General features: G+C 43.8%; 2 protein-coding genes across 4 annotated transcripts in view; one reads left to right on the plus strand and one right to left on the minus strand.

The window, feature by feature from the left end:
- The first annotated feature begins 420 nt into the window (after nt 1-420).
- LOC101481447 (thioredoxin) lies at nt 421-4,765 on the plus strand. The gene is made up of 5 exons (XM_004574157.6): nt 421-578; nt 1,898-2,002; nt 2,212-2,277; nt 4,079-4,144; nt 4,440-4,765. The coding sequence occupies exons 1-5, from the start codon at nt 555-557 to the stop codon at nt 4,500-4,502; spliced, it is 324 nt and encodes a 107-aa protein (XP_004574214.1). The 5' UTR covers nt 421-554; the 3' UTR covers nt 4,503-4,765.
- Nucleotides 4,766-4,775: 10 nt separating this feature from the next.
- svep1 (sushi, von Willebrand factor type A, EGF and pentraxin domain containing 1) overlaps nt 4,776-27,721 on the minus strand; it is a 120,213-nt gene continuing 97,267 nt past the window's right edge. For 2 of the 3 annotated variants that reach the window (XM_076881725.1, XM_004574154.6), the window contains exons 21-49: nt 27,212-27,308; nt 27,008-27,121; nt 26,662-26,775; nt 26,379-26,580; nt 25,980-26,137; nt 25,323-25,521; nt 25,056-25,231; nt 24,782-24,906; nt 24,548-24,677; nt 24,258-24,428; nt 23,527-23,700; nt 23,285-23,404; nt 23,024-23,200; nt 21,486-21,570; nt 21,197-21,388; nt 20,391-20,558; nt 19,216-19,888; nt 16,415-19,125; nt 15,386-15,620; nt 15,022-15,177; nt 14,482-14,545; nt 13,942-14,118; nt 13,670-13,846; nt 12,589-12,765; nt 11,290-11,460; nt 9,949-10,044; nt 8,748-8,843; nt 7,454-7,547; nt 4,776-5,064 (exon numbers count right to left, since the gene is read on the minus strand). In XM_076881725.1, coding sequence (XP_076737840.1) covers nt 5,034-5,064; nt 7,454-7,547; nt 8,748-8,843; nt 9,949-10,044; nt 11,290-11,460; nt 12,589-12,765; nt 13,670-13,846; nt 13,942-14,118; nt 14,482-14,545; nt 15,022-15,177; nt 15,386-15,620; nt 16,415-19,125; nt 19,216-19,888; nt 20,391-20,558; nt 21,197-21,388; nt 21,486-21,570; nt 23,024-23,200; nt 23,285-23,404; nt 23,527-23,700; nt 24,258-24,428; nt 24,548-24,677; nt 24,782-24,906; nt 25,056-25,231; nt 25,323-25,521; nt 25,980-26,137; nt 26,379-26,580; nt 26,662-26,775; nt 27,008-27,121; nt 27,212-27,308 — 7,260 coding nt within the window. In that variant the 3' untranslated portion in view covers nt 4,776-5,033. The remainder of the gene's footprint in view (nt 5,065-7,453; nt 7,548-8,747; nt 8,844-9,948; nt 10,045-11,289; nt 11,461-12,588; nt 12,766-13,669; nt 13,847-13,941; nt 14,119-14,481; nt 14,546-15,021; nt 15,178-15,385; nt 15,621-16,414; nt 19,126-19,215; nt 19,889-20,390; nt 20,559-21,196; nt 21,389-21,485; nt 21,571-23,023; nt 23,201-23,284; nt 23,405-23,526; nt 23,701-24,257; nt 24,429-24,547; nt 24,678-24,781; nt 24,907-25,055; nt 25,232-25,322; nt 25,522-25,979; nt 26,138-26,378; nt 26,581-26,661; nt 26,776-27,007; nt 27,122-27,211; nt 27,309-27,721) is intronic. The other variant, XM_004574155.6, reaches the window with a different exon arrangement.

Raw genomic sequence — 27,721 nt, forward strand, 5'->3', positions numbered from 1 at the left:
AAAATCCTATATTAAATTTAAAACTTTTTTTTAGAAGTAGCCTATCAATAATTGTCTAAATACAAACATACAAAACTGTAAACACGACGTTTTTGTTGTGTATACGGTCTGATTCATCTTTTAGAAAAAATGAAGAAACAACATTTGTGACACATGTAAAGAAGATAAATGTCGAATGGCGGCTCTCTCACACCCTTTTAGGTAAAACCGTTCCTTTCAAAATAAACGTATTCATTGGGGGGAAAGCGGTTTGAATACTCGATACGACACAAAAACAAACTATATATTAAGATAAATTCTGTGACGAATTAAATGATATTTTAAGGCGTTTTACAGACACGGCAAAGCCAACGCTTTAGTCGCTCAAACCTTGACCGAAACCTTGATTGGCTCTTATTTTGTAAATCACTGTACAGTGACTTCCGTTTGACCGGCCTTTTGACGGCTAACTGTACGCGCCTGTCATTAAAAGCGCGGCGTGTCTGCTTAAAATAGGGCATTCGGAAACTTGGTAGCTAGTTGTGTTCTCTGAGGCTTGTTCATCGGACGTTAGTATGGTTCGCGAAGTGAAAAACCTGGTAAGTTTGTTTACGCTGCTTTCTGCACTTTCTTTCCCTTTTTGAAATGCTGTTTTTACTGTCTTTTCACGCTCCGTGCTGTTTTTGCCGGAGCCGCGCGCATGTTTCCCTCTCGTGATTCATTCTCCATGTTAGCTGAGCCCATCTTGTGGAATTTTGTGGCGTTATCTTACAAAGTTAAGCATCGTTTTGGATTAAACCACTCTGTGTGTGTGACACATCTAGAGTAAGCGTGTATAGTTGCTTCTCTGATCGCTAGAATAACTGTAAATGGATGCAGCTAACCTTCACTATGAGTCTGCCGCACCCTTCCATCTTGTAGCGAGACGCGCACTCAGCGCTAGCAAAACTAGGGGAAAGTAAACTAAACTGTCGGCCACCTGAGTCGATTCTGACTTAAACCACGCTGCTCTAGCGTGAACTACGCCGCATTGATGGGTAGATAGTCCGGGGATAAGATGCTAAGGGCTGCTAGCACACGTAACAGCTCGGAGCTATCAAAGTGCTGGACAGCAGGCCACGCGTGTTCCCTGGGTGCTGCAGGATGGGTAGGTGTGGACGGCTGTTTGCTTTTCTCTCAGCCAGGACATTGCACTTTAGTGTTTATAGCCGCTGTTGGTGCCATGATTGCTTCGGAAGTGAACGGAGAGCGAGTTGTAAAGTATCAGGACAAGTGTTTTTATGGCTTCAAATCACGAATGCATCATGGGTTTTTATTTTTTTGTTTTGTTTGTTTTTTTTATGGTGAAAACGCCATAAATAAACTCTGAAGCTTACAGAGAAATGTGAGGAAGCCTCGGAAAACAGCACTGCTATACTGGTTGATAAAGAGTTGGAAAGTGAAGCATGAGAGACGAGAATCCCCACTTTTTATTTAACACTCTACCTTTTGTATTTTATACAGTCGTCAGGGTTTCATTTGCCGCGGCATAAAATATATTCAAGTGTATGGAATAACAGGAAATTCATTTCTGTAATGATCAGTCTTGCACGCAAAGGCACTAAACAAAAGGCCAAAAAAAACCTGATGTGTATCATTTGCTTCTGGTTTAAACCCTCAAGTAATGTGGTCATGTTTCAGCATACTGAAGTCTAAATTTACCAAACTGAAAGTGTTGTGCTGAAATCTGGATCCCGTGTGTTAAAACGGCATCAGGCAGTGTTCACGAGAGAAGCGGACAGCAACGCTTACACAAAACTGCATTTTTATTTATTTTTTAACATCTGAAATGTAGCTTTTTAGCTGTCGTAGTCTGGTAAATTATACTTGTGACATGTTTAAAAGCATGTCTGGTTTTTGTTTCTTCTTTCTTCTCTAGGAAGAGTTCCAGAGCATCCTGAAGGAAGCTGGAGACAAGCTGGTGGTGGTGGACTTCACAGCCACATGGTGCGGCCCCTGCAAACAGATTGCCCCACTGTTTGCTGTAAGTGGTGTGAACACAAATGCAAACCCTTGGTTGCTTCTTAAACACTTGTATTTGTGCGAAGCAGGAAAATGTATTTCACTTGGAAGACTCCATGGCAATTAAGTGGAAACAGAAGACTTGGATTGTTAGAAATTTCTCTATTTAACCTGCACCAGTTACATTCTGTACATGCATTTTGGTCAACTCACTGATTTCCTGTATTGCAGCAAATGGCGGCTGATGACGATAACAAGAACGTGATTTTCCTGAAGGTGGACGTCGATGAGGCAGAGGTAAGCCTGAGTTGGACTCTTTGTTTTTTTTTTTTTTTTTTTTTTTTTTTTTTTTTTAAATAATAATTTAATGAACTTTTCCACTTTCACATCAAACCCAAGACATATTTGAGCCTATGCCAGGAATCTGTGGTGACATAATCTTAGTGGGAGAGTTCTGAAGCACCTTGTTTGTACAGGTTTGTAGTTTTGACCTGGTGTGAGTCATTGTGAGCCATATACACAATCCCTTCACCAGGAACCACAGCTGGCTCATGTAACAACAAACCACGGTGCACAGGTTTTTGTAACCACAGCAACCTTTGCTTGATAATTGTTATAAACAGTAACTGCGCTGTTATGGAGGGATTGCAGCTTCTGGTAGGGTGGTGTATTGCAGCCACATGCGGTAACCCTCTGACACGCATGCTGACTCGAGGCCTGCGTTTACACATGCAGGGTGTTCCAGCCTCTGGCCAGACTCCATGTAGTGTCTGATCTGTGAAGCTGTAAACATGAGCCTTTGATGCCACGTCGGACCTGTTAAGCTGGAAAACATTATTTTATTTTTTTTGGCTAGTTTTAAATGAGGTCCCAGTTTTATTTTTCTACTCCTGGCTCTGTAATGTTAAAGCGGGTATCCAAAGCAAGCACCATTTACTTTCCAATGAAACCTTCTGTTTGCAAATCAGAAGAAAGCTGACTTGAACAGAGCTAAATTAGTTTGAGACAGTTGGGCGATCTGAGGCGCTACAACAAAGCTTAAAGAAAAAAAATCATGCTAAGCTAGTCTGGTTCTCCAACAATAAAAATATGGAGATGGAAATAACTGTCAATCTTCAATAAACTTCTCATTGTTAATTAATCTGACCTCTAAAATGTTTGGAAAGTCAGCAGATACACTGGAGCCCCTTTTCCATTAGTACCTACTCTGCACGGTTCACCACGGTTTTCACAAGGTCGCTTTTTTAGTACCTTCTCGCTCAGGGTTCCAAGCGATCCTAGCATGACGTCGTCACACTGCATGTCACCGATTGGCTGGTCAGTAGTATTGGCTGGTGAGTCATGAGAGTGTCTCATTCACGAAAATTAAAACCACTATTTTTGAAACCCGGCAACAAGGGAAATGGCTACAAAAATAACGCTGTGATCCCCGAGTCTGACGAAAAGCAACAGACCGAGCAGCAGGTATATTCTTGCTTCGATGGCTGCCTTTTTTGTAGCGTTCATGTCGCATATTAATTATGTCGTGGGATGCTCTGATGCGTTGCTATGATGATGACAACGCACTTTAGGTAGTGCCACGAACGCCAATTGATCAGAGTCGAATGGAAACGGGGCTTAGAAGTACTGATGACCTTTTTAAAACGGAAGTAATTGAAATGGATTCAATTTAAATTTCAGTGAAGCTGTAAATACTTTGGCTCTTGAGAAATGTTGTCACCTGCGTGTGACTTTGTTTTCATGTTGCCAGATCATTAACCAGCATAGGTTTCTAGGTCCGTAAAACGAGTCACTGCCTGCTGGAACAAATCCAAGCGTACTCGGGTGACCGTCCATCAATGGCTGCTTGTTTTTGTACAGACCGCAGTCATAAACAAACCTTGCCGTTTGTTGTAGTTTAAGTCTGTAAAAGTCAAATTAAGAGTAATTTTTTTTCCAGAGGTGAAACGGGCAAAGCAGAGGTCCGATGCAGGCAGGCTGAGTCTCGGGCACTCTGTAATGAATTTGTTTTCATGTTTTGGCCTGAACTGCCCACATGTGGGGAGACATTAATATTTATGACAGTCGGTTCATCTGATGTTTTTGCTTTGTCTTTCAGGATGTGAGCTCATCTTGTGGAATCAGCTGCATGCCCACCTTCCACTTTTACAAGAATAACCAGAAGGTAAGTCGGAGTGTTTTTAAGTGTTTCTTTTTGGCTAATTCACAGACCAGCTCAGAAAAACCGCTTTAATTTGTGCTGAAATCACTCTCTCCTCTTTGTTTTTGGAACTGTTAGTACAAACGCTTACATTTAAATCTGCTAAAAGCTAGTTGCTAAATCAGCTGGCTGGAGATTGTTTAATATTACTTGATGGTCTTCCTCTTTTTGCCAATGAATTCTAAGATTGCTCAGTAAATGGAAAAATGTGAATGTTTAATGATTTTTTTTTTTTTTTTTTTTAACCCTCTTCTTTCAGGTACACGAGTTCTCTGGTGCCAACGTAAACACGCTAAAGGAAAAAGTAGTAGAGCTGAGATAAGAAGTCCAGTTGACACACCCATGTTGTAAAAGGAGGAGGAAAAATGCCTCACAGTAGAAGCTGTTACCCTCTGTACATTCCTCATATCTATGAAGTCTATCCCAAACAGGCAATAAAATATCCACATATCCCATAATAGTTTAGTGTGTCTGTGTTAACAACAGGATGAAATATGAAGCCGATCACTTAATTTAATTCTACTTAAACTCCTTTGTATGTCAATGTGCTCGACAAGGTGGTTTTAATAAATGAACTGCAATTAACTCAACAGGCTTTGATGGTATTTTATGCTTTAATAAAAATGTGAGAATAGTTTACACATATACAATGGACCATCACAGCAATAGTTTGTACACATCGTACAAGTATATAGCAGCATATGTTTAATACTGTTGAGTCTCTATATGAAAAAATACAGCTTTATCTTACAAAATCGTTCTTGCTTTGCGGAGAGATGAGTGAATCGTTTACGAGTGTTGGTTGACTATACAAGGATTCCCTTCATAACGTGATTCACACAGAGCCGAAACTTTAGAAATGATAAGGTCCTGGCTTCCTCTTCCTGCAAAAGGAAGAAACTGTCATTAGCTGTGGAAACGCATCGTAACTCTGTGAACAAAGTTCGGGGTGGCTGTAGCTCAGGTGGCAGAGCAGGTCAGCCACTAATCAGAAGGTCGGTGGTTCGATCCCAGGCTGCCTCCTGGCTGCATGCCAAATATCCTTCGGCAAGATACTAACCCCGTGTTTGCCTACTGGTGGTGGTCAGAGGGCCCGGTGGCGCCAGTGTCCGGCAGCCTCGCCTCTGTCAGTGCGCCCCAGGGTGGCTGTGGCTACAATGTAGCTTGCCATCGCCAGTGTGTGAATGGGTGGATGACTGAATGTAGCGTGAAGCGCTTTGGGGTCCTTAGGGACTAGAAAAGCGCTATACAAATGCAGGCCATTTACCATTTAACAAAGAGGTCTGGATGCACTCAGTGGGGATAAATTAATTATATGAATTTTTAATGGGAGCATTATGCTTTGGGCTCGCAGTAAATCTTTGTGTTGCACTACACCCATCCATTCATATAACAGTTTATTGGCAACCAACAGATACAACTGGCCACATACAGCCCACTTTGATCTTAAGTGGGCCTTACCAGTGAAATTTTCCCATCAGTGAAAATAAGTTTAACTACACATTTTATCCCTGAGATATCCCAACATATATTAAAGTGCAGTTTCCACAGGATACAATAATGCTGCTGTATTAACTGAGAGCATGGCAGCATGGCTGGGCTTAAATCGGAAGAAATTAATGTAAAAAGTATGGAGCTCGTTGATTGGACACAAAGTTTGTGGGAAAACAGGAACTTTTCTGTCATTTATCTGTTACCTCACTGCTTTTGTACAGTATCAGTGGCCATCGATGATCTATCAGCAGGAAAAACTGAAACTTACGGCCAGAAATCCATACTATGAAGCATTGCAGGTTTACCCTCATGGATTAGAACAACATCCACATTTCCACACTTCTAGCTCTTTCTTTGTGCTTTCTGTTTAGCATGTGACTAAACGACTGCTTAACTCTGACTGTAAATGAGTCACTGGAGCTCTGGTGGACTTCCAGGAGGTTACAGCAGACTATCCATGGCTGATATTCTGGGGAATCTAATTCAGAAGTCAGTGAATCATAGAAATGCTGGTCAAATGAATTATAATCATAGGAAAAACTAAGCTATCCCGTTGCGCACAAATCAAATGTAACTTTTGCAAGTTTAAGGACACTTTTTTGTTTCTAAAAAGGAGATCGGCTTGTAATATTCTGCCAGCAGTAGCAGTCACTCAGCTGTTAAGAGCTGACTGGCTCCTGTTAGTGGATGATTTGTGAGAAGCCTCAAGACTTCTCCTATTTGGTCACCTGTTGGTTTCACTTTCTGATCAACCACAGTTTGAAAGGTTTGAACACACATCCTCCAACTTGAAAGATTTCAAATACCAAGTACATGTTGAAATGTAACCAAGTGGGTTTAAGTTGCCAAAGATGTCATTTTACATGCAAGTAGCTTTTTCACTTGTCTTATGATCAGACATGCAAAGTTATGAACTAAATAACTGAGGTTGTCTGAAGTTCCTGGGTCCAACCGGCCTGCTGTAAAAAAGGATGTTTTATTCTCGCCCCTCAGAGGATGAATAACAATATCTTAGTGGTCCTCAGACTTTTGCTCTAGCACCACCGTCAGGCTGAAATCAGGTCAGTTCTACTGCTTGATGGCGACAAAGCCATTCCTATCATCTGTGCAGAGCTTCTAGCACGACTGTAAACCTTTAGCACAGGAAACACACTTATTAGAGTGCAAAATGAGCATGGTGCTGGAAATATTCCTCAGAAATTTTGGTCCATATTGACATGAGAGCATCACACAGTTGCTGAAGATTTGTCAGCTGCTCATCCATTCACTGGACTGGAGACGGTAAAGGTGATTTGACTACAGTGAACTCGTTGTTTTCAAGAAAGCAGTTTGAGATGATCTGAGCTTTGTGATGTGGTGCGTTATCCTGCTGCAAACATCCATCAGAGGATGGGTACACTGTGGTCATACACAGGTGGACATGGTCAGCAACAATACTCAGCCAGGCTGTGTTTAAAGCAGCTGGTACTCAGCGGCTCAAAGTGTGCCAAGAAAATAGCCTGAAGTGCTGCTGTAGCCCGTCTGCTTCAACCTTCGACGTGCTGTGCTATCAGAGATGCTCCTCTGTGTACTTTGGTTGTAATGAGTGGTTATTTGAACGACTGTTGCTTCCTATCACCTCAAAGCAGTCTGGACTTTGTACCCAGACATCAACAAGGCATTTTCACTCAGAGAACTGCTGCTCACCGGATATTTTCTCTTTTTTTGGTCTTTTATCCTGTCTGGAAGTTTGATAATGTCTAATATGTCACGAGTGTGTGGGTGTGTGTGTCTAACCACCTGGAGCAGTTGTGTCCGATCCAACCTGAAGGGCAGCTACACCTGTTCGGCCTGATGCATCTGCCTCCGTTCTGGCAAGCTGACGTACACACAGCTGTGGTCACGCAGAAAGACAAGAGACAGAAATCGTCAGTACGGTGTCTGATGAGGAAACCCAACAGATAATTGTTGGAGGAAATGTATCTTTTATAACCATGAAGTCAGCTCGCACTATAAACATTAACACTGCTGTGACAGCTCACTCTGAGCAATAAAGAAATAAAATTGAAAGATAAAGATGTTTGTCTAACAGTGCATGTGCAGGACTCGTTTCAGTGTTCAAGCTTGTGTTACTCAGGAACATTGTACATGTATGTATGATGTACGTAACACAGTCACAATAAAGTAATGTGATATTTATTATATAGCATTATTGTCACTTTGACCTTCAGATCAATCAGTTGACGTTGAAGGAAAGGTCAGAGGTCAAATGGGGTATAATATGTTTAAATCTTTACAAGCCACTTTATATATGTTGGCAATACAACAAGTTCCTAAGTTTTGAGGCTTTTTGTGATTTTTTGGCCAATAAATCAATAAGTTGATGTTGAAGAGCTCGATGGATGTCAGCCCGATTTTAATGGATTACTAACATGACCCCACTCTACACCACTACATTTTATCAGAATTCACTCAAACTTTTTGAGCTACCGCGTTTACACACAGACTCACTCACGCAAGCACTACGAAAACCACAACTTCCTTGGTGGAGGTCATAAACTGACGTATATCCAACTGTAGGACGTTTGTTATAAAGCCTTCGTAATCATGGCAATGCTTCTTTAGTTTCCTTGTACGGCTCTTGCTAAATTTTGGTGTCTGATGGTGTTCCCTTCATTCTGAGTTGCTACGACTGCAGATATGCACGTTAAGGACGACCGTATATATGACACTAAACTGAGCTAGCACGTGACAATAAATGTCACCCTGGAGGTTTTCCAGTGAGATTATAGGAGAATGGCCTATAAGTGTGCAAAGCAGTAACAAAACAAACACACAGCCCATAATTATGCTAGTTTGTTACCAGGTATAAAATTTTCCACCACAAATACTTACAGCAGACAGATCACCAAATTAATAATAGCTTATATATAAGCAGGTTACTTATTAACAATAAATAGACAACTACAGGAGGCAGAAATCCTCTGGGCTAAGTGTTGCTAGGATGATGATGATCCTGCTGTAATGGGAACCCTGCTGAGATTTACTTGCGTACATCGTAAGCACTGAACGCTTCACTGACACATGAACTCACCGGTGTGGCAGCGCGTGCCCGACCACCCGGTGGGACACTCGCACTGGTAAGGGGCCACGCAGCGCCCTCCATTCAGGCACGGCAGGATGCAGATAGCTATTATGAAAAGGAGAGGAGAGCGTTAGGAGGCAGGTATTGAAGATCACCATGAACCTATCTCTTTGAAACCATCTCAAACATGCGGTCAGCGTGGAGCTTCAGCGTGTTGACATCATATATATAAAGTGGACAAAAAACTAGATGAAGAGGTCAAAAACTGCAGCATCACTTATACTACAAGAAATGAACTTAATGTTCTGGCTTGCATACTTTATCTAGCCCTGTAAGAGTTTAGCATGTTAGCATGGTAGCATTTGCTAACTAGCACTAACACAGTGGAGCTGAGGCTGATGGTCGGTCAGGTAGTTTTCCAGGTATCTGTTCTTAAATAATAAAATCAAAATGTCTTGATGATGTTGCTAGATGAAAGGTTAGGGGTGCTCCAAAGCTCCTCTTGCCCAACAGCTGGGTTGGGCTAAACACTGATGGTATGCAGATAGGATTTCCAAATGACTTGAAACTGATCATCAGGAGAAAATTAATGTCAGAAAAAAACCTTCATGGCAATCCATCAAATAACAGCTTAGCCATTAAAGCCATTTCATCTTTATTAATCAGTATGTTTAAAAGCCTTCTGATTAATTCCAGTGTGACTGTTTCACAACGATTGTTTTGGTTTTTGGTGACTCATTGCTCTTATAAATATATATATATATAACTTGTAGTTTAGGTGAACATGCGACAAATACCATTCTCTCTGTTTTTCAATCTTTTCCACCGTGGGACATTTTGAAAATCAGTCCACAGCCAGATTATGTTATGTAGCAAGGTTAGGTTTGGGTGATTTTTACAGGAAGTTGGCCGACAGCTGTGAGCTGCATGCAAGAATTTCTTGTGTAAGACTGTCATACATATGTTTTTTCTTGCACCACAATTTCTGTCTTATGTCTTCTGATTAAGTACTGGTATCACATAAAATGAGAGAAACATCTGGACTGTCTTGTTAAACCAGATAGAATTCATTTTTCAGCTACAAACAGACACTTCTCTGTGCTCCAGTGTCTGCAAAAAGTTAGCCTTTGTTTGACCATAAAACACTGAGGATCACGATCAGGGCGTGAAAAGGGAGAATTAAACATGTTTACGATTATTAAATACTTACGCTCCTCACAGAGGCGACCCATCCAACCCTCGGGGCAGGAGCAAGTGTTGGGCCGCTGACACACACCTCCGTTCTGACACTGTAGCCAGCACACCGCTTAGGGAGAGGACACACAGACACACGGACAAAGATATCAAATTAAGGTCAGAGAAATGGTTCCTGTAACACAGAGTTACTATTCTGTGAGCATATCTCACAAAGCCAGACGTGCAGCTATACAGTGAAGAAGACACTCAACAAAAATGGCCATTTAACCTCACGCACACAAACAAATGAAGTGCAAACACATCAGGACAGCAACAGTGTGTGCAGGGAGGCAGGAAAGAGCACAAACTCAGCAGCTGTTCAGGGAAGCTAAGCCTGGATCCAGCCTTTGTTTTCATATTTTATATGCAAAACATCTGAACGGTCATTTGAGTTTCACACAGGGATTCAGGGTGGAGCTCAATCAGTTTGACTGTCTGCTTTAGTATCTGTACTTGATCAACAGGAACCTGATTTCAGGCTGATATGATTGTTTTCATGTTTTTTCTTTCAAATGTGACCTTTTTTTATTGATTTTAATAACCCTTTTCTTTATTTTATGTACAGCACTAAACAAATTTTTTTCAGAGTGACGTTTATTAAAGAGCGTAACATCGTAATTCAGTTGCAGACAGTGATGACAGATTGGTAACTATCGTGTGAATGTGATAGTGTGGTGAAGTATTTGTTTCTCATTCAAATGCAGCGCAGTCATAAAACTGCCTGCAGGTCATATCTTTGTTCTGCTTGTCCCGACTGAGAAAAGGAATTTCCCAATGTCTAAATTCCGGGATCCTGTTCAGCTGACACTCCCATCATACCACAACTGTGCGTGTGTGATTCATGTTTACTCAGAATAAAACTGTAAACTGAACTGTTTCTTAAACTCCTGAAGATGTTACGCCAAAGCTTAATCTACAGATGTTCTACATGCCCGATTTCCCTTGAAATAATTTAATTATTTAAAGGAAACCCCGTCATACAAAGGTGTTTTTCTTGTTTAAGGGTGAGGTTTTTCTTCCTGGATCCAGGCTTCTGAAAGTATTTGCACATAAACTTCAGGGCGAGCTGTCAGAGCAGAGCCTTTGGTGAAGACAAAAAACACCCCCACAAACCTGCTTCTGCCGCTTCCATAGACTGTACCCATGCAACCAGAGTGCAAGCACATACATGTTAATGACCTTCACAGATTAAAATCTCTGTTTCGTAAGCAGCAGTAGGTAAGGGAAGAATTCAAAAGCTGAGAAGCTGCATGGCAGTAAGAGTTACAGGATAAGTCAGCTGAAGCAGGGAGTCTCCGTTTCACGTTCGCTCTACCTCTGCATGTGGGAGGCGGCGTCCAGGTGCCGTTCTCCAGACACCTGCTCCTTCCAATGCCTTCCATGGTGTAACCGCCATAACACGAGTACACCGCCACGTCCCCGAACTGGAACACCGCCCCCCGCACCACCCCGTTGGCCACATGGAGTGGGGGGCCACAGGACACCCCTATGGAACGACCCACGAGTTATTCACTGCTACCCCCGTCTACAAACACTGCTGCTTTGCCTCTTTAACGACACGTTTGCACCAATCTGACTGTAAAGTGAACCCAGACTGTAAAATTTATTGCGCTGTAACATTTCTGTCCATCCCCATATGTGAGTACAAAGTGTGCACCGCAGAGAGAAATCTGTGCTTATTAAATTAAACCCAGTGTGTTTCCTGCACCCCCCCAGTAGCCCCGGAGACAGTGATTTTCATGCAACACATCCAAATGTGTCAAACAGTTCAGTGTTGGTTTGATTTGGTAAAAGCCCCTTACTGATAATCCCCCTGAGGACAAAAATGGACTCGGATAAACATGCACGTAGGAGACAAACCCCCCAAAACAGCATGCAAACACATACAACGAGCCACAGCAACATGAGCACTGCTGTGCTGCATATTCAGGACAACTGCACATGAGAATGATCAAAGGACAATCTGACAAAGGTTGCCATAGAAGCCGCAGAGGTGCCCGTAATTAGTTCAGCACACAGGAGCCGACGCAGTGTTTGAAGCAGCCTCATTTGTTTTGATAAAAGCTCAGTGAGACAACAGAGAGACAGCGCTTCACCTGAGACATGCAAGTGTAGAGAAGCACAACAAGACAAGGGGAGCATGCGAAGATGTGCAGTGTTAAAATCACAGTGTTTCGACAAGCGAGTATAGTGACATCATTTAATCGCTGAGTAAATCACATGATCTCACTGGAAAAAACTAAACTTAGTAGCTTTACTATGATATAACAGAAAGGTTTACATTAATGGTACAAAGGAACTAAACCTGTGTAGTTCAGAGGTAACACACAGTGACAGTAACATGAAAATTACAAGCAGTAAACTTCCTCTTTAATGAAATAATTTACGAACTTAATCATTTAGTTTCCTGCTAACAAACGTGACATACTTCGCATATTTATTCACTTTGAAAAGAGTCGTTCAAATGAAATCACGTTTTTCTGCTTTGTCACATTTATTCAATGCCACCTCACAAGCACGTGATTCCTTACAGATTAAAAAGCTGCTACAACAACTGAGGAGACTTGAGTAAACAGAAGAGATTCATCTTCTCTTTAAAAATAACAATACCTACGTTCACACACAGAGCTGATGGGGCTCCAGGTCTGGTCTGACCTGCAGGTGATGGTGCCGCTGCCTTTCACCTGCTGACCTTTGGGGCAGGTAACGCGGACCGACTGTCCAACACGAAACTCCTGCTGGACTCTGTCCCCGCTGCTGTTCCAGCCCGGAGGAGCCGGGCAAGACTTGGCTGCGAGAGACAGAAATGATGGATATGCTTTTAAAATTTGTGATGCCAGCTGATGTAGTTCGTGTATCAGCAATACAACAGTATAAGTCCTTAGTCGTTTACAGTCACGGTGTAGCACAGAAATAACATGTACTAGTAAAGACTGCGACACTGTGACAGAATGATAGATGCAGATTAAACTGAGGCATTTAAATCGTTCTACTACACAATACTAGCATAGCAATGTAACACTAGGGCCCACAAATGCTACAAAACTGTGTTGTGAATGCTACACTTCTTTACACCCCCCCCAATACATCAATAAAATCCACCAAATCTACATATCTATATAACGTCACTGCACAAAAGTCTGGTTATTTTGAGACCATGGAGCAATCCTGTCACATCATCTGTTGCAGCTTAACAAACTGACAAAATGCAGCACTGGCATTATGTCATGTGTATTGCACAATAATCTGTACGTACACCAGCCACCATGAGTGGTCAGTGGCTGCTGCACTTCTCTTTTCCACATTTGTAAACGAAATCAAAAGCTCAAGTCACTGTCATCTAATTTCTTCTATTTTTCACTATTACTATTTTCATACACCATGTTTTGTTTGTTTTCTTTTTTTGTGCCAACAGAGATAATGAATAAGTCTGAGAGACATGTATGTGGAAGTGTCAGTCATGACATAAGACTTCAAAATCAGCACATTCCAACAAACTGCAGCCAGATTACGAGGAGCTGAATGGGTGACTTCTTGTCACAGGCTGTATTGTGAAACAGATGAAGAAACTCAGTGATGTTGCAAAGAATTCTGAAAGGCCTCTGTGTTAGAAAGCGAATGATACCACAGGCTGCCACGTGGCAGGAAGTCAGAAAGCAAGCCAGTAAAGGTTCTTTCGAAAAACGTGTCCTCACGTTGGCAGGCGGGGAAAGCGGAGCTCCAGGCGTTGCCCCCTATGCACACCACCAGAGGATCTCCCACCAGGTTGTAGCCGTTGTCACACTGGAACTTCAGAGCATGCCCAGTGTTCAGGCTGAGTTCCTGCACTTTACCGTGCAGCATCTGTTTGGGGCTGATGCAGCCTCTGACCACTGACAAGACAGAAAGACCACAGGGATGTGATGTCAGACGTGTTTGATGCACAGACGTCCTTTCACTTCTTTTGCTCACTGTCTGCCCTCCATACCTTCACACGTAGGCACCGGCAGGCTCCACGTGCCATTGTCCAGACAGGTGAGCGTCTCTGGGCCGACCAGCTGCAGCCCAGGATCACACACATAGGTGACATTGTCCGGGCTGGGCTCACCCGCCGGTTGTGCATTTTGTACTGTGGGAGGAGCCCCACATGATTGCAATGAGGACGCTGTGAAGAAAAGGGTCAAAGGTGCGGTAGTGTTAAAGTACAGTATATGTATCTGCTGTAGCACATTGCAAAACATGAACTCTTTACCCCTTGAAAACCTGCTAAGTGTAAACCTTGAAACTCTTATATGAACTGAGTGGTTTCTGGCCTGCTGTCAAAACAACATCACTGCATGTCCATCAGAAGCTAGTGAGGGCTACGCTTGGATATCTGTTTGTGTGGGATATCTTTGTGTCAATAAACTTTATGGATGTTCCAAAGTTTAGTAGAGGGAAAAAAGATCACTGATTGAACATTAAGATTAAATATCCGATATTATCACAAGCATGGTGCCTCCTTGTCTGCCTCTGTGCACAAACCCACCAACACACACTGGCTGCGTGCCGCTCCACGTTCGGTCTCCCTGGCAGATGTGGGTGGAGTCTCCCTGTGACAAAAAGGGGAGAAGGATATTTGATGGTGTACACACAGAAATGCGTACATCCATAATATTGACTTTTTCCACTGTAGAATGAAGTAATGTTATTGTGTGAGCGTTATCAAGCCAGTCAGCGGCTTCTACTCTTCGTGTGCATTAAAAAAGGCCGTCATTGTATCGAGTGTCCAAACTGGGCAGTGCAGAGTATCAGTTTATAAAGAAGACAGTGACTCAGCTCTTTCTATTGGCTCAGTTACTGTGCACACCTATTGATTGCTGAAGAGAAGTCACATGACTTTCTGTAATCTCATTGTTAGCCATTAGTGCAGTGGGTGCATGCTGTTTAAAGGCAGAGTGTGGGAAAGCAAGAGGAACACAGGAGCTGAGTGGTCATTTGTTATGTAGTTTAGGACCAACTACATTTGTTTTTCCACATAAAGAGATGCCAGACGAAAAAAAGCAAAACTTGACTGGATGAGTTTTACCTTCATGTCAAAGCCAGGCAGACAGGAGTACATGACAAAGTCTCCATAGTTGTAGCTGTCCCCCTCTACGATACCGTGAAGAAGAGGAGCAGGCTTCTCACACATCACCATCTCACAGGAAACCGATGAGATACTTGGAGACCAGCTTCCACCGACCTTATCACACAGTTTAAAAGCAGAACAGGAGACCGCTGCGTTATCAACGTTACACGCATTCATTCTCACTTCTGTAAACCTTTGGTCATTTCACTTTATGTTCCTGGCATTCATATAATGGATTTCTGTGGTTAATTATAACTTAACAGGGAAGTCAAATTCACATTAAGAAGCTGAAAGGCAAATCTTTAACCAACATCTTTCTTACCTGACACTCTGCTAGCGCTGACCCCTGCAGGTAGAAGCCAGTAGGGCATGAGAGGGTGACGGTGCCCCCGACAGGCGTGAGCTCCTTCCCGGTGATTACCAGATGGGGGATGGAGAAGTTGGTGGGTAGCAGGCAGGGGGTGGGGCGGCACCGAACGTTGTGTTTTGACCAGGTGGCGTCGCTCTGGCAGGACAGGGAAGCTGTCTGCGTGGCTAATTCGTATCCATCATCACACCTGCAGACGCACATGATGATACACAGAGTACACTCTTTCTGTCTTGGATTTTAATCCATTCACAGAAATGGAAAGTAACACACATCCTGTTTACTGTGAGCATGAAGCCAGTTTCTCTAAGATTCAATGTAAAAATACAAATATTGGTGGCAGCCAGTGCTAAACCTTAGCCTCCTAGTAGATAGTGATTTCAAAATCCTACGTCGACTTGTTCTCCAGTTAACGTGTTCACACCACAGTGATGGTAGTACCCCATCAGCCTTTCAGGGCTGAGGCATAAAATGTTGAGAGAATTGATACGTAAGAGCATTACAGCTAAAAATCCACATATTTCTGTGATGGCAACTTTTTCGTGACTCACATCAAAACAAAACAATGAAGAAAACTGAGAAAAGTTTTGATGCTCTCCTGAGTGAACATGCATGTTTGTCACTAAATTTTAAGAGCAACTTATCAGAAAAACATACTGGTTCAATGCAACTACAACATCATCTTAGTGCATGATAATAAAACATGAATTTAATGATGATTTTAATGATTAGAAATGCATCTTTTAAGTGCACTTCAGTTATAAATGTGTCCTTTGATGAATCAGATGCAGAGTGCAGTGCTGGATGCTCTGTTACTCACTATTTGTGTATGAAAATGTGTTTTTCAGATCGAGGAGATAAATGGTTAGTTTAGTTTCACCTGATCCAGGATAAGCACTGTTCCATACACAGTATTTACATTAAACACTATGTGAGCCAGCCAACTCATTTAAGACAAGCCACTCCAATAATGACAGTATTCACCTATATGTGATCTGGTTGGGGAAGCTGAAGATATCTCCCACGACCCGAGCGTTGGCGACCTCTGGCGGTTTTCCACAGCTCACAGGCTCGCATCGTATCCTGGGTTCCCCCCATCTGCCGTCTCTTCCACAGTTGAGGTAAGCATACCCCTTTAGCTGGTAGCCAGGCCGACACCTGTATATAGCCGTATCTGGGAAGCTGGCACTGCCACCCTGCAAGACAGCATTAGGAACTGTAGGCGGGGCGGCGGTGCACCTTCCCCGGCTACACACAGGTACCCCAGGGCTCCACACTCCTCCTTTTTCGCACACAGCTTGAGAGGGACCCAGCAGCTTGTAGCCGTCGTCACACTGGAAGTGCACTCGGTCTCCGCAGGCTCGATCGTGGCCGAGAACCACTCCGAACTTAACCACAGGAAGGGTGCAAATGCAGGGCTGGCACTGAGGCACAGGGCCCACCCAGAGGCCCTGAGCGGAGCACCGCAGGATGGGATCGCCAACGACCTCGTAGCCATCGAAGCACACGTACTCCACAATGTCGTCGTAGTTGAAGCTGGAGCCGTTCACGTAGCCGTGACTGATGTCCTCAGGAGGATCGCAACTAATGATGTCACAACGGGGTGCCGGTTTGTCCCAAAGTCCATCTGACTGACAGACACGTGTAGAATCTCCGTTAAGCGTGTATCCTTCATCACATTCATACTTTATCTTGCTGCTGTAGCCAAACTCTGACCCCAACATGCGACCATTCAGTATTGGGGAGGGCTTCTCGCAGCGGGCTGGTACACAGGCAGCAGCCTTGTGGCTCCAGGTACCGTCAGCCTGGCAGATGCTTGGAGACCTTCCATTTAAGATGAACCCAGGCTGACAGCTCAGTTCTATTTTGTTATTATAGGTGAACTCTGTGCCTTTAAATGTAATATCACCGGGGATTTTAGGAGGACCACAGGACACGGGCTCACACTGTGGCTTCAGCCCGGTCCACTTTCCATCTGCCTGGCAGGCAATAGTACTGCTGCCCTTCAGGACAAACCCAGGATTACACTGAAAGTGTAATACCTCAGGATGAACAAAATCACCTCCCTGTGTTGTGCCATTATCCACAGCCCCTGGATCACCACAGGAAACAGGTTGACAAACTGGGGCATCAGTGGTCCACACTCGACCTGACACACACTGCCTCACAGACTCCCCCTTCAGCTCATATCCTTCATCACACGTATATGTGAGCGTAGTCCCGAGGGAGCCATGAGTCACATTCATCCAGCCGTGATCTGGACTAGGCGGTATTTGGCACTCCGCTGGCACACACGATGGGGCTGTCCCACTCCAGCCCCCGTCCTCCTGGCACACCAGCCTGACCTGGCTTGTGAGGTCATAGCCATGGTGGCAACGGTACTCAATCAGTGTCCCATGAAGAAAGTTCAAGTCCAGTCTTCCAGTGTCTTTAGAAGTAAATCTCCCTCCCAGCTCTGTCACTCTAACATACTCCCCAAAGTCAATGTGAGGAGGCAGCCCGCAGTCCGAGGGCACGCAGACAGGAACAGAGCTCGACCAGCCGAACTCCTCACAGGTTAGATGGTCCTGACCCACGAGTTGGAAGCCAGGAAAACAGCTGTAGAAAATAGTCACACCATAACTGTGGTCCTGGCCTTCCACAAAGCCGTTTTCAACTGGCTGAGGTGGTGTGCAGGATATCTGCACACAAGCTGGTGTCTCGATGTCCCACTCCCCACTGGCCAGGCACCTAACAGTCTTTGTGCCTTGGAGGCGGTAACCACGGTTGCAGGAGTAGGTCGCACTGTGATCAAACTGAAGTTTTGTGTAGACAACTTTTCCATTGGTTATCTGTTTAGGAACTGAGCATTCAATTGGGCGGCAAGAAGGCACCCCACCAATCCAGAGTCCCTTCTCTCCACAGAGGATGGTGGAGTTACCTACTAAGTTATATCCAGTCTTACAACTATACAGTGCTTTGCTGAGGTACATCAGTCCCTGGACATCAACAATACCATCTGAAATCTCTACAGGCTGAGGACATTCAACCGGGATGCATTCTGGGTAAGGACTGCTCCACTGCCCGTTGGCTAGACAGGACGCAGAGCCTTCTTTTCTTAAAGTAAAGCCATCTATGCACTCGTACGTCACCACAGAGCTGAATGGGAACAGGTGAGAAGACCTGGAAGGGCCACCAAACGGCACCGCAGGCGGCGGACCACAAAACACCTGCTTACACACCGGAAAGGTGTCATTCCACTCCTGTGACGGAGTGCAGCGGAGGAACCGAGCCCCCTCGAGGATGTAGCCATCCTCACAGGATAACTCCACTGTTCCTGATTCAGAGTCCAGGCCTCTTAGAACCAGGTGGTTCTCCTCCAGTGGTGGCTCTGGACACTGGACGGGCGAGCAACGTGGAGGCCTCATCTTATCCCACCTTCCAAACTTCAAACAGGTCCAGGTAGCATCCCCGACCAGCTCGTAACCCTCATCGCAGACATACACCACTTTACGGCCCACCTGGAAGTCAGAGCCTTTGTAGTGCCCATGGACGATGTTAGGAGGAGGGTCACAGGTTAGAAGGACACAGGTTGGGGGGTCTTGGTTGGACCACTGACGGTTGGCTTGGCAAACTCGCTCCGGTCGTCCAATCAGTCTGTAGCCTGCGTTACAGGCGTACGTCACCTTGCTGTTGTAAGTGAGCCGACCTTTGACCTACAGTGGAACAAAAATGGGACATATCATGTGCTTTGTTTTTATGTTTATAAGAGGACTCTTTAAGTGCATTCAGTTTTCATGGCTAACCTGGGGGTATCCGTTCTTGAGGGATGGGGGTTGCGAGCAGGACACAGGTACACAAGTAGGCAGAGCTCCTCCCCACTCTCCATTTCCCTTGCAGGTCCTTCTCTTCTCCCCTCGAATCAAGAAGCCTTTGAAGCAGCTGTATGCCACCACGGCTCCAAAACTGTAATTTGTCCCAATCACATAGCCCTGATCAATGCTCTCAGGCTTGGAGCACCTCACCGGCACACAGCCAATATCATAGGGCGAGGGCTCCCACTCTCCTCCCATCAGGCATCTGAGTGTGGCTGTAGTGTTGAGCATGAAGCCCTCTTCACATTTATAACTCACTTCGGTGTTGCTGGCGTATTTTGGTTTGTTGACCGAATCTAAAATCGCATGTGGTAGTTCAGGTGGGCGGAGGCAGAAGTTTGCAATGCAGCGAGGCGCCTCCATGCCATCGGGTGGCACCCACACGCCCTGAGCATTACAAACCATCTTGGAGTTGTTGCCGGCTGTGTATCCGTCAGTGCAGTAGTAGTTAGCGGTGTCTCCGAAAAGCTTGTGAGTCTCATAGGGTTCAGCGTGGTCGATGGCAGGCGGGGGGCCGCAGGAGCGGGGGACGCACTGAGCCGTGCTTTCACTCCATTGGCCAGTTGATAGACATTCTCTGGTCTCTGGGCCAATCAGAGTGTATCTGCACAGGAAGGAGAGCAAAAGCAATGAGCAAAAAAACCCCAAATCATCATAATTTAGAAAAAGCATGCAAAGGTATGTCAAAGAAACTGCAAAATGCTTGGTTTGGTTTGTCTATCCTGAACCGGATTGCTCCAATGGATCAAATCTGGATCAGGGAATCTTTTTTGCAGTATTTTGAATCATATCATCAGAAATATATATCGAATAGAAATAAATAAAAAAAGAGACGTCATCTTATTGTTCTCAAGGAAATTTCAGTTTCTCTGGATCCTGTTTATGCATGCTGTGGCGGCGCTTGTCAGCCTCGATGGACTGCTCAGTTCTCATCCTTATGCACAGCTGATGTTACATTTTCATTAAATGCATGAATTCTTTGTTTTAGCTGTGCTTAAAAGCCACCATGCCATAGACAGTAAAGATCATGCAGAGGAATAAACAGGTGTGAAGTATTTAACACATTTTAAAAACAAATTGACTGAGTAGATTTCAACCACATTTACCCTTCTTTGCAGACATAGTGCACCTTGTTTCCCAGCTCAAAGTTCTCTCCCACAGTCACAGCGTTTTCCAGTAGCGGGGGCTCGCTGCACAGGACTCTCACACAGCGGGGGAAAGGCCTGCTCCACTCCCCTGTCGCCTCACAAATTACTTCCATGGAGCCCTGTGGTCTTTGTATTGACATACAACTCAGTTTAGACTCCTCTCTACATCATTTACAGTCACCTGGTATACACACCCAATTCCGAAAAAATGTAACTAAAGGCAGAATGCACAATAGATAATCTCATAAATCTCATTTTGCAATTATTTAGATTAATCAACCACAGGCCAGTAACATGACTGGGAATTATGAGCATCTTAGAGAGGCAGAGTTTCTCAGAAATGGTCAAGAAATCACTGACTGTGCAGCTTACTGTGCCATCAACAAATGCAAGTTAAAGCAAAGAAGCAGCCACACGTAAACTGAAAGTGAAAACTGTTCGGTCATCAGAAGAATGAAAATTTAAAATGATTTTGGAAAACGTTATCCGGACTAAAGAGTGGAGGAACATTCCAGCTTATTACCAGCACTCAGTTTAAAAGCCTGCATCTCAGATGCTACTGGAGTCCATTAATACCTTATGTTGCACATCTAGGAAGGAAGCATCAATGCTGAAAGTATTCTTTTTTAGTTTTTATTTACATTTTAAACAGCATCCCTGTTTAGGAATTGGGGTTGTACAACAAATTAAAGCTATATAAAGTATAATAAAAGTTACATTTATTCAGTGAAATTCTAATAGTACTAATGGTAATTTATCCATACCTGTATCCCTCATTGCAGGTGTATGTGACAGTGGACAGGTACGTGTTGGTGTTTAGTGTGTAGTCTGCATTTTCCACAGTCGGCGGACCCCCGCAGGTCACTGGATGGCAGGTAGGTGGCGTCCCGGTCCACCTCAGACTAGAGAGACATTGGAACTCATAGGGGACCTGAGGCTGGAAGCCCGTCTTACAGCTTAGGTAGAGACAAAACAGAGTCGGACTCACATGTTAACAAAAATCTTTCACATGTCACATGACACCCGAGGTATTGGAGAGGGTGAAGATGATACCTGAAAGTCACCTTGCTTCCATAGGTGAAGTTGTTTCCCGTCATGATGGAGTTCTCTGGAACAGTTGGTGCTGGGCAGGAGAGGGCTGCAGCGTAACATTAACGAGATGATTAGTAACCGCTAACTTTTTAAACCCATCACACTCAATTACAACTTAAAGAACTAAATGCAAGTGTAGCCCACTGATGTGAGGAGCAAATATATTTCTGCGCTGAGAATCAAGTTAACAGACGCCTGTGAATCCACCCACTTAAATTAATGTCAGTTGGGCATCTGGGGCTTATCGTGCCCCCATGATGCTCATACTTTTAACTGCTATTGATGAAATTGGGATCGGCTCAAAAAAGAGACGAACAGGACGGATGTGGAACTGAAAGGCAGACAGATACATTTCTCTTATTTCTGCGTGAAACTGAAGATTCACTTTTACAGTCCTAGAGTTGCTGTTATGTGAAAAACTTGGAGATGGTAAGTAAAGTAAAGAACCTCACTGATGGCAAGATAATGTCTAGTTTAATAACCGCACTCTGAAACAATACAATACAATACAATAATAATACAACAAAACAATACAATAATATTATATTAAGCCATGAGTGTGTTTTTAATTTTCAATAAATATTTATTCAACTTTTTTTTTTCTCCCACTTGTTGCACACAAATGTGGCTTTTGCACATCTAATCGTTTCACTTTCAGTCCGACACTCAGCAGCTACAGTAACATGAATCTGCAGACGCCGAATAATTCAGTTCCTCTTCCTCTGTGATGAAGAATGTGGCTTAGTGCCAAGATGCACGTGGTTACATAGTCAGACGTCTGAGCCTGCTGCACATCGGAGAACAAAAAGGACAGCTGCGTATGTAACTGCTCCTTTACAACACCGGCCATTAGACAAAGCATTTTTTGTGCTGTATATTTGCTTGTGTATGTGTGTATGCATACACAACATACATGTCTGCATGTTTTCCTGAAGTGTAATAGTCATTTGCATGATAATAGCCAACAGCAGTGGACCTTGAATGTGTTTTATTATCCGAGAGGAGCATGCTTTCATTAGAAGCCTCTTCTTTGAAGCCATTAAAGCTGTTCAATGGATGCAGTATTTTCACTGTGTAATATATAACTGAAAAAATGCGAGTAAATGCTGATTTATGTGTTTTGCTATGTGATATCATATTCTATAGTATGTAGTTATCTCATTGTAAAGCGTGAAGCTTGTGGTTACATGCCTCTTCCAACCAAACAAGCTGCAGATTAAATCCATGCAGCAAAAAATTCAAGTGCCAATCTTTTATAACAAGGAAATCATCCAAAACTTTAGAAAGAAGCTGCAAAACTGTGAAGGTCAAACTGAGCAACCTCTAAGGATCGCAGCTGCAGAGTAAGCATCCAAAAAGCTCCATAAAATATTCATAGTTTTCCATCAGCTTAATCGGAACTGTGAAAAACAAATGCCGAGTCCACTACATCAGACGCAACTGAAATAAATCACACCATCCATTTGATCGCAATAGCATTATGTGACTCCAGCTCTCACCTCTGCAGTATGGGACAGCATCATCCCAATCTCCTGTTTCCAGGCACTGGAGCTGAGATGAGCCAATCAGCTCATAGCCGTTGTCACAGCTGAACACAACCTCGCTGCCCATCAGAAAGTTGCTCCCGTATCGGCGACCGAAGTCAGGAGTCCCAGGGTTCTCGCACTTTACTGGCTCTGAACGCACACACGAACAGCTGGGTTTATAAAAGAATGGAGGAAAACAGCTGCTTGTGTCACCTGACTACGTTGTCATATCACCTGTGCAGTTTTTGCCATCTCCAGTGTATGGGTGGATACAGGTGCAGGTGTAGGAGCCTTCTGTGTTCTGACAGCTGGCGTGATCATCACAGTCAGAGCCCAGAGCACACTCATCCACATCTGCACACACATATGATTAAAAACACACACAAAAAAGGACAAATGGGTTATCTGTTAAGTTGTCAACAGAAACAGGATTTTTTATTTAAAGTGTTTGTAAAAAGTTTGAGCTGTTTGTGTACCCAAACATGCCGGCGGAGTTCCTCCCCACTTGCCGCTGTTGGTGCAATGCACTTTGGTGTCCCCCAGCAGGTAAAAGCCAGCATTGCACTCATAGACCACGGAGCTGCCGGCGTGGAAGTCTGTTCCCTGGAAGAAGCCATTTTCCAGTGGATGAGGAGGTCCACAGGACACACCTGTAAGACATGTGGTAACACTTTATAACACAGCCAACAGCCAAGGGTGTAAACTCCCATAAGATGTATAAAGAAAAGATGAATCCACTCAGTAAAGTACAGTGTATTTATGATGTAAGATGGGGAAATGTTTTTTTTTTTTTTTTTACTAAATTACCATAAAATTACAGTATACAGTATAATTTGTGTCTCCTTACATGTAAAATACCTGGAATTATTCAATATTTAAAATACCTCACACACTACTATAATTATTTGTGTATTTTCTGTAAAAGCCTGACTTATAATATAATTACATTGTAATTTTAAATAGAATACAATGAAACTGCATCTAGTTATTGGGGAATTACGCCCTTAATCATGGGCCATATTATAAAGTGTTACCAGAGACAACGAGCAGTGTCAGAGGATGTGACTGTTACATTTACATTTATAAAGACAAAAGACTGAATCTGAATTATATTTCAAATCAAAACTTGACATAACAAAGGAAATCAATTAAAACAGGTGCAAAACCATGGAAACACATGACTGAGCACTGCCTGTCTTTGTCTTACGTTCACAGCTGGGCAGGTTGTGACTCCACTCTCCTTTATTTTGGCACTGCAGCACAGGCTCCCCCACCAGGTAGAAACTGGGATCACAAGACAGCTGCACCTGTGCGCCGGGACGCACATCCACAGTGGAGACGTGGAGGTGGGGCACAGTGTTCTCCAGCTTGGGGCAGTCTGGAGAAAATGTAAAAAGCTTGAAGGCTAATACCTGCTTGTTCTCCTGCAGCACACGGTTTGTAACTGAGCTCCAATTTTGAGGTAATGCGATTTTGAAACACGTAAAGCTCTCTCACCGGCACAGAAAATGCTGTTGAGGTTTACTTTGACTCGCCCCACAACTCCACTGAGAAAGTCAGGCCAGGCGAGGACGTTTCCTCTGTGAGTCACATGAGAAGCTGGGCAGCTGCTGGCCAGGACCTTAATCTACAGTACAGCCAGAGAAGGTGGAGGTGGATGGATACGATAAATCCTTGGTCAGCCTCTATTAGTGAATATATGTGCTATTTACATCAGCTAACGTGGTTTACCTGCTGTGGTGTGAGAACACGATCCCAGATGTTGAGCTGGCTGAGGGAGCCGACGAAGGATTCGACAGGGTTGAAGCCCTCCCCCCTCTGATCCTGGTCCTGACCCAACACCAGCGCACCTCCAGCTACAGACAACAGCGAGGACCGAGGTTAACCACCAGGGTTTTTGGTTATTTACTAAATTAAATTAGCTAACGAAAAAGCTAATTATCACTGATGTTGCATATTTAATGACTTCAAAGAACATCTGTCTTGGCCGAGGATAGCACTACACCTGGGATAGTGGTGCCGACTGACAGGCCTTTGCCTCCGTCTGAGGGCTTCCCGTTGATGTAGATTCTCCAGTCTCCATCCCAGCTCCTCCAGGACACACCGATATGGTACCACTGACCGGTGTTCACCGCAGGGCAGTCCGTGATCCGCTCCTTACCGTTCACATACAGCACCCACCTGCAGCAACGCCGGAAAGAAAGAAAAAAATCGTGAAGGGAAAGTGATACTTAAAAAACGTCTGCCCCTTAAATCTCGCTGCATCACTGACCCGTTGTAGTCTATTAGAAGGAAAGCGTTATCACTGCCTTCCACAGCGTAGGACACCGGCGTGCCGTAATTAGTGGTGTCAGATGACCTCATCCAGAAGGTGCAGGTGATTTCGGTCAGCGCTGGCATCACTCCGTCCATCATCACATAACCGTGGATGCCAGACACCTCAAAGTCCAGGTTGAAGGCAGAGGACATCTCTGACAGGACAGAGAAGAAACGGTGATTTCATTTAACTTAAAAATGCAAAAAACCCATTATTTTAGTTACTGCTGATGTTTCCCAACTACATTTCTTTCTAACTCTCTTATAAAAAGCTCAAACATTATCCATAAATATTTTCAAAATATGGTGTTTTATTTGAAATTTTACAAAAATCCAAAGAAAGGAAATTTGTTATTAGTCTATTTTTTAAAACACTTTTTAAATATTTTTTTAGTATAGTTGCATGAAATTCTCCATCCATCATCTTCACCACTTGTCCAGACGAAGATGCCAAAGACAAAAGGCTATCCGGGGTTAACCAATGACGACCCTTTACTCTGACAGACACAGTCAGGTGTAACTGACAGCTGAAAACATTTCACGTTAATTACATCTTTCCCTGTCCTCCTCCATCTAGAGTTGCCATGGTGATGTGCCATCTGGCCTATAGTACCTGTCTCACACCTGGTTCCGTTGAACCCAGGGAGGCAGCGGCAGGTGTAGGACCCCAGTCCATCTAAGCAGCTGGCCCCATTTACACAGGGGTTCGGATCACACTCATCCACATCCACCTCACACAGCCGGCCTCGGTAACCCTCCACACACTGACATCTGACACAGAGGAAGAAGACAAGCGTGTACAATAACTTCTTATTTGCAGTCTTTAACAATGCAGCACAATAACTTACTGCACATGAGGGGACTTTAACTTTGAAAACCGACCACATTCTGTCCGTGTCAACTTCATCACGCAGATACAAAACATCTCATCAGAAATGAGTACTCTTTCCTGCACTGTTTATTTCAAGCAGCAGATCCCATCACTCCTGCTTTCCATCTGGACGTTTATTACCTGAAACTGTTCACAGCATCCAGGCACGAGCCTCCATTCAGGCAGGGAGAGCTGTAACACTCATCAGTGTCGATCTCACAGCTGTCCCCTGAGAATCCAACGGCACAGTTACATGTGTAACCACCGGCCATGTCTTCGCACATGCCGCCGTTCAAACAGGGGTTGGACAGGCACTCGTCGATTTCCAGTTCGCAACGAGATCCTGTTGACATTTGATCATGAAGACTTATCTGATATTACACACTACATGTAACTATTATTGTTACGTCAGTTTGTGTGCAACCTGTGAAGCCCGTGGAACAGCTGCAGGCGAACTTGTTGACCTCGTCCACACACACGCCTTCATTGAGACATGGGTTGGAGTGGCACTCGTTTACCTCCGCCTCACACAAGGAGCCTGAGACACAGCAGGAGAATAAGCACAAACATGAGATACACTAATGTTGCACATAGAGTATATTATATAAATATTACAGTGTATCGATGTCATAGCTCTGTAAAATGTGCAGTCAGAAACTTGCAAGTCAAACCTAAACTTGCAAGGTCTTGAAATAATCACTGACCCTAACCTGCCAACCTTTGTTTTGAGTATTGTGCATACTGAGCTACAAACTCAAAGGTCCCTTTACCTAAAAATCCAGGCTTGCACTGACACTGGAAGTCTCCTATGCCGTCCTTACACAGGCCTCCATTTTGGCAGGGAGCAGAGTTACACTCGTCTATGTCAATCTCACACTTGGCACCTGACCGTGAAATCAGAGGGTGTATCCAGTTCTTGTAATATGTCACATGAGAATCAATCATTATCACTGATCTACTGATGGGTGATCTACCTGTGAACCCGGGCATGCAGGTGCACACATATCCTGCTCCAACCTCCTCACATGTTCCCTTGTTCTGACACGGATGCAAGAAGCACTCATGGAAAACCTGTGGGTAGAGCAGATGAAACAATGATATCAAGTCCTCTCAAATATGTTAACATTAGATGGTTATCCTAAACTCTGCACTAAATACTCTAAGAAAAAGCATGTGTGCAATTCTCAAGCAGTGAAAGGTAGATATTAGATTTTAAGGTGCAGTAATAGGAGACAGTCTCTGTTCAGCCAAATACAAAAAGAAGCTAGGTGAAATATTTACTTTTAGACATTAAAGTGTTGCCAATTCTTTCATTTATTGAAGTTTAATGAAAAGCTAACTTCATTCGGTATCAGACACTACGGTCCAGATGTTTCACTGCTGGCTTAAAACAGGAAAGTTGTGGGTTCAAACCCTCCTGAGGTCCCTGCAATTTCATGTTGTTCACACATGTGGATGTAAGATTTAAGACTAGACAAGCTTTG

Source organism: Maylandia zebra, linkage group LG3, assembly GCF_041146795.1.
Source record: "Maylandia zebra isolate NMK-2024a linkage group LG3, Mzebra_GT3a, whole genome shotgun sequence".
NCBI lineage: Eukaryota > Metazoa > Chordata > Actinopteri > Cichliformes > Cichlidae > Maylandia > Maylandia zebra.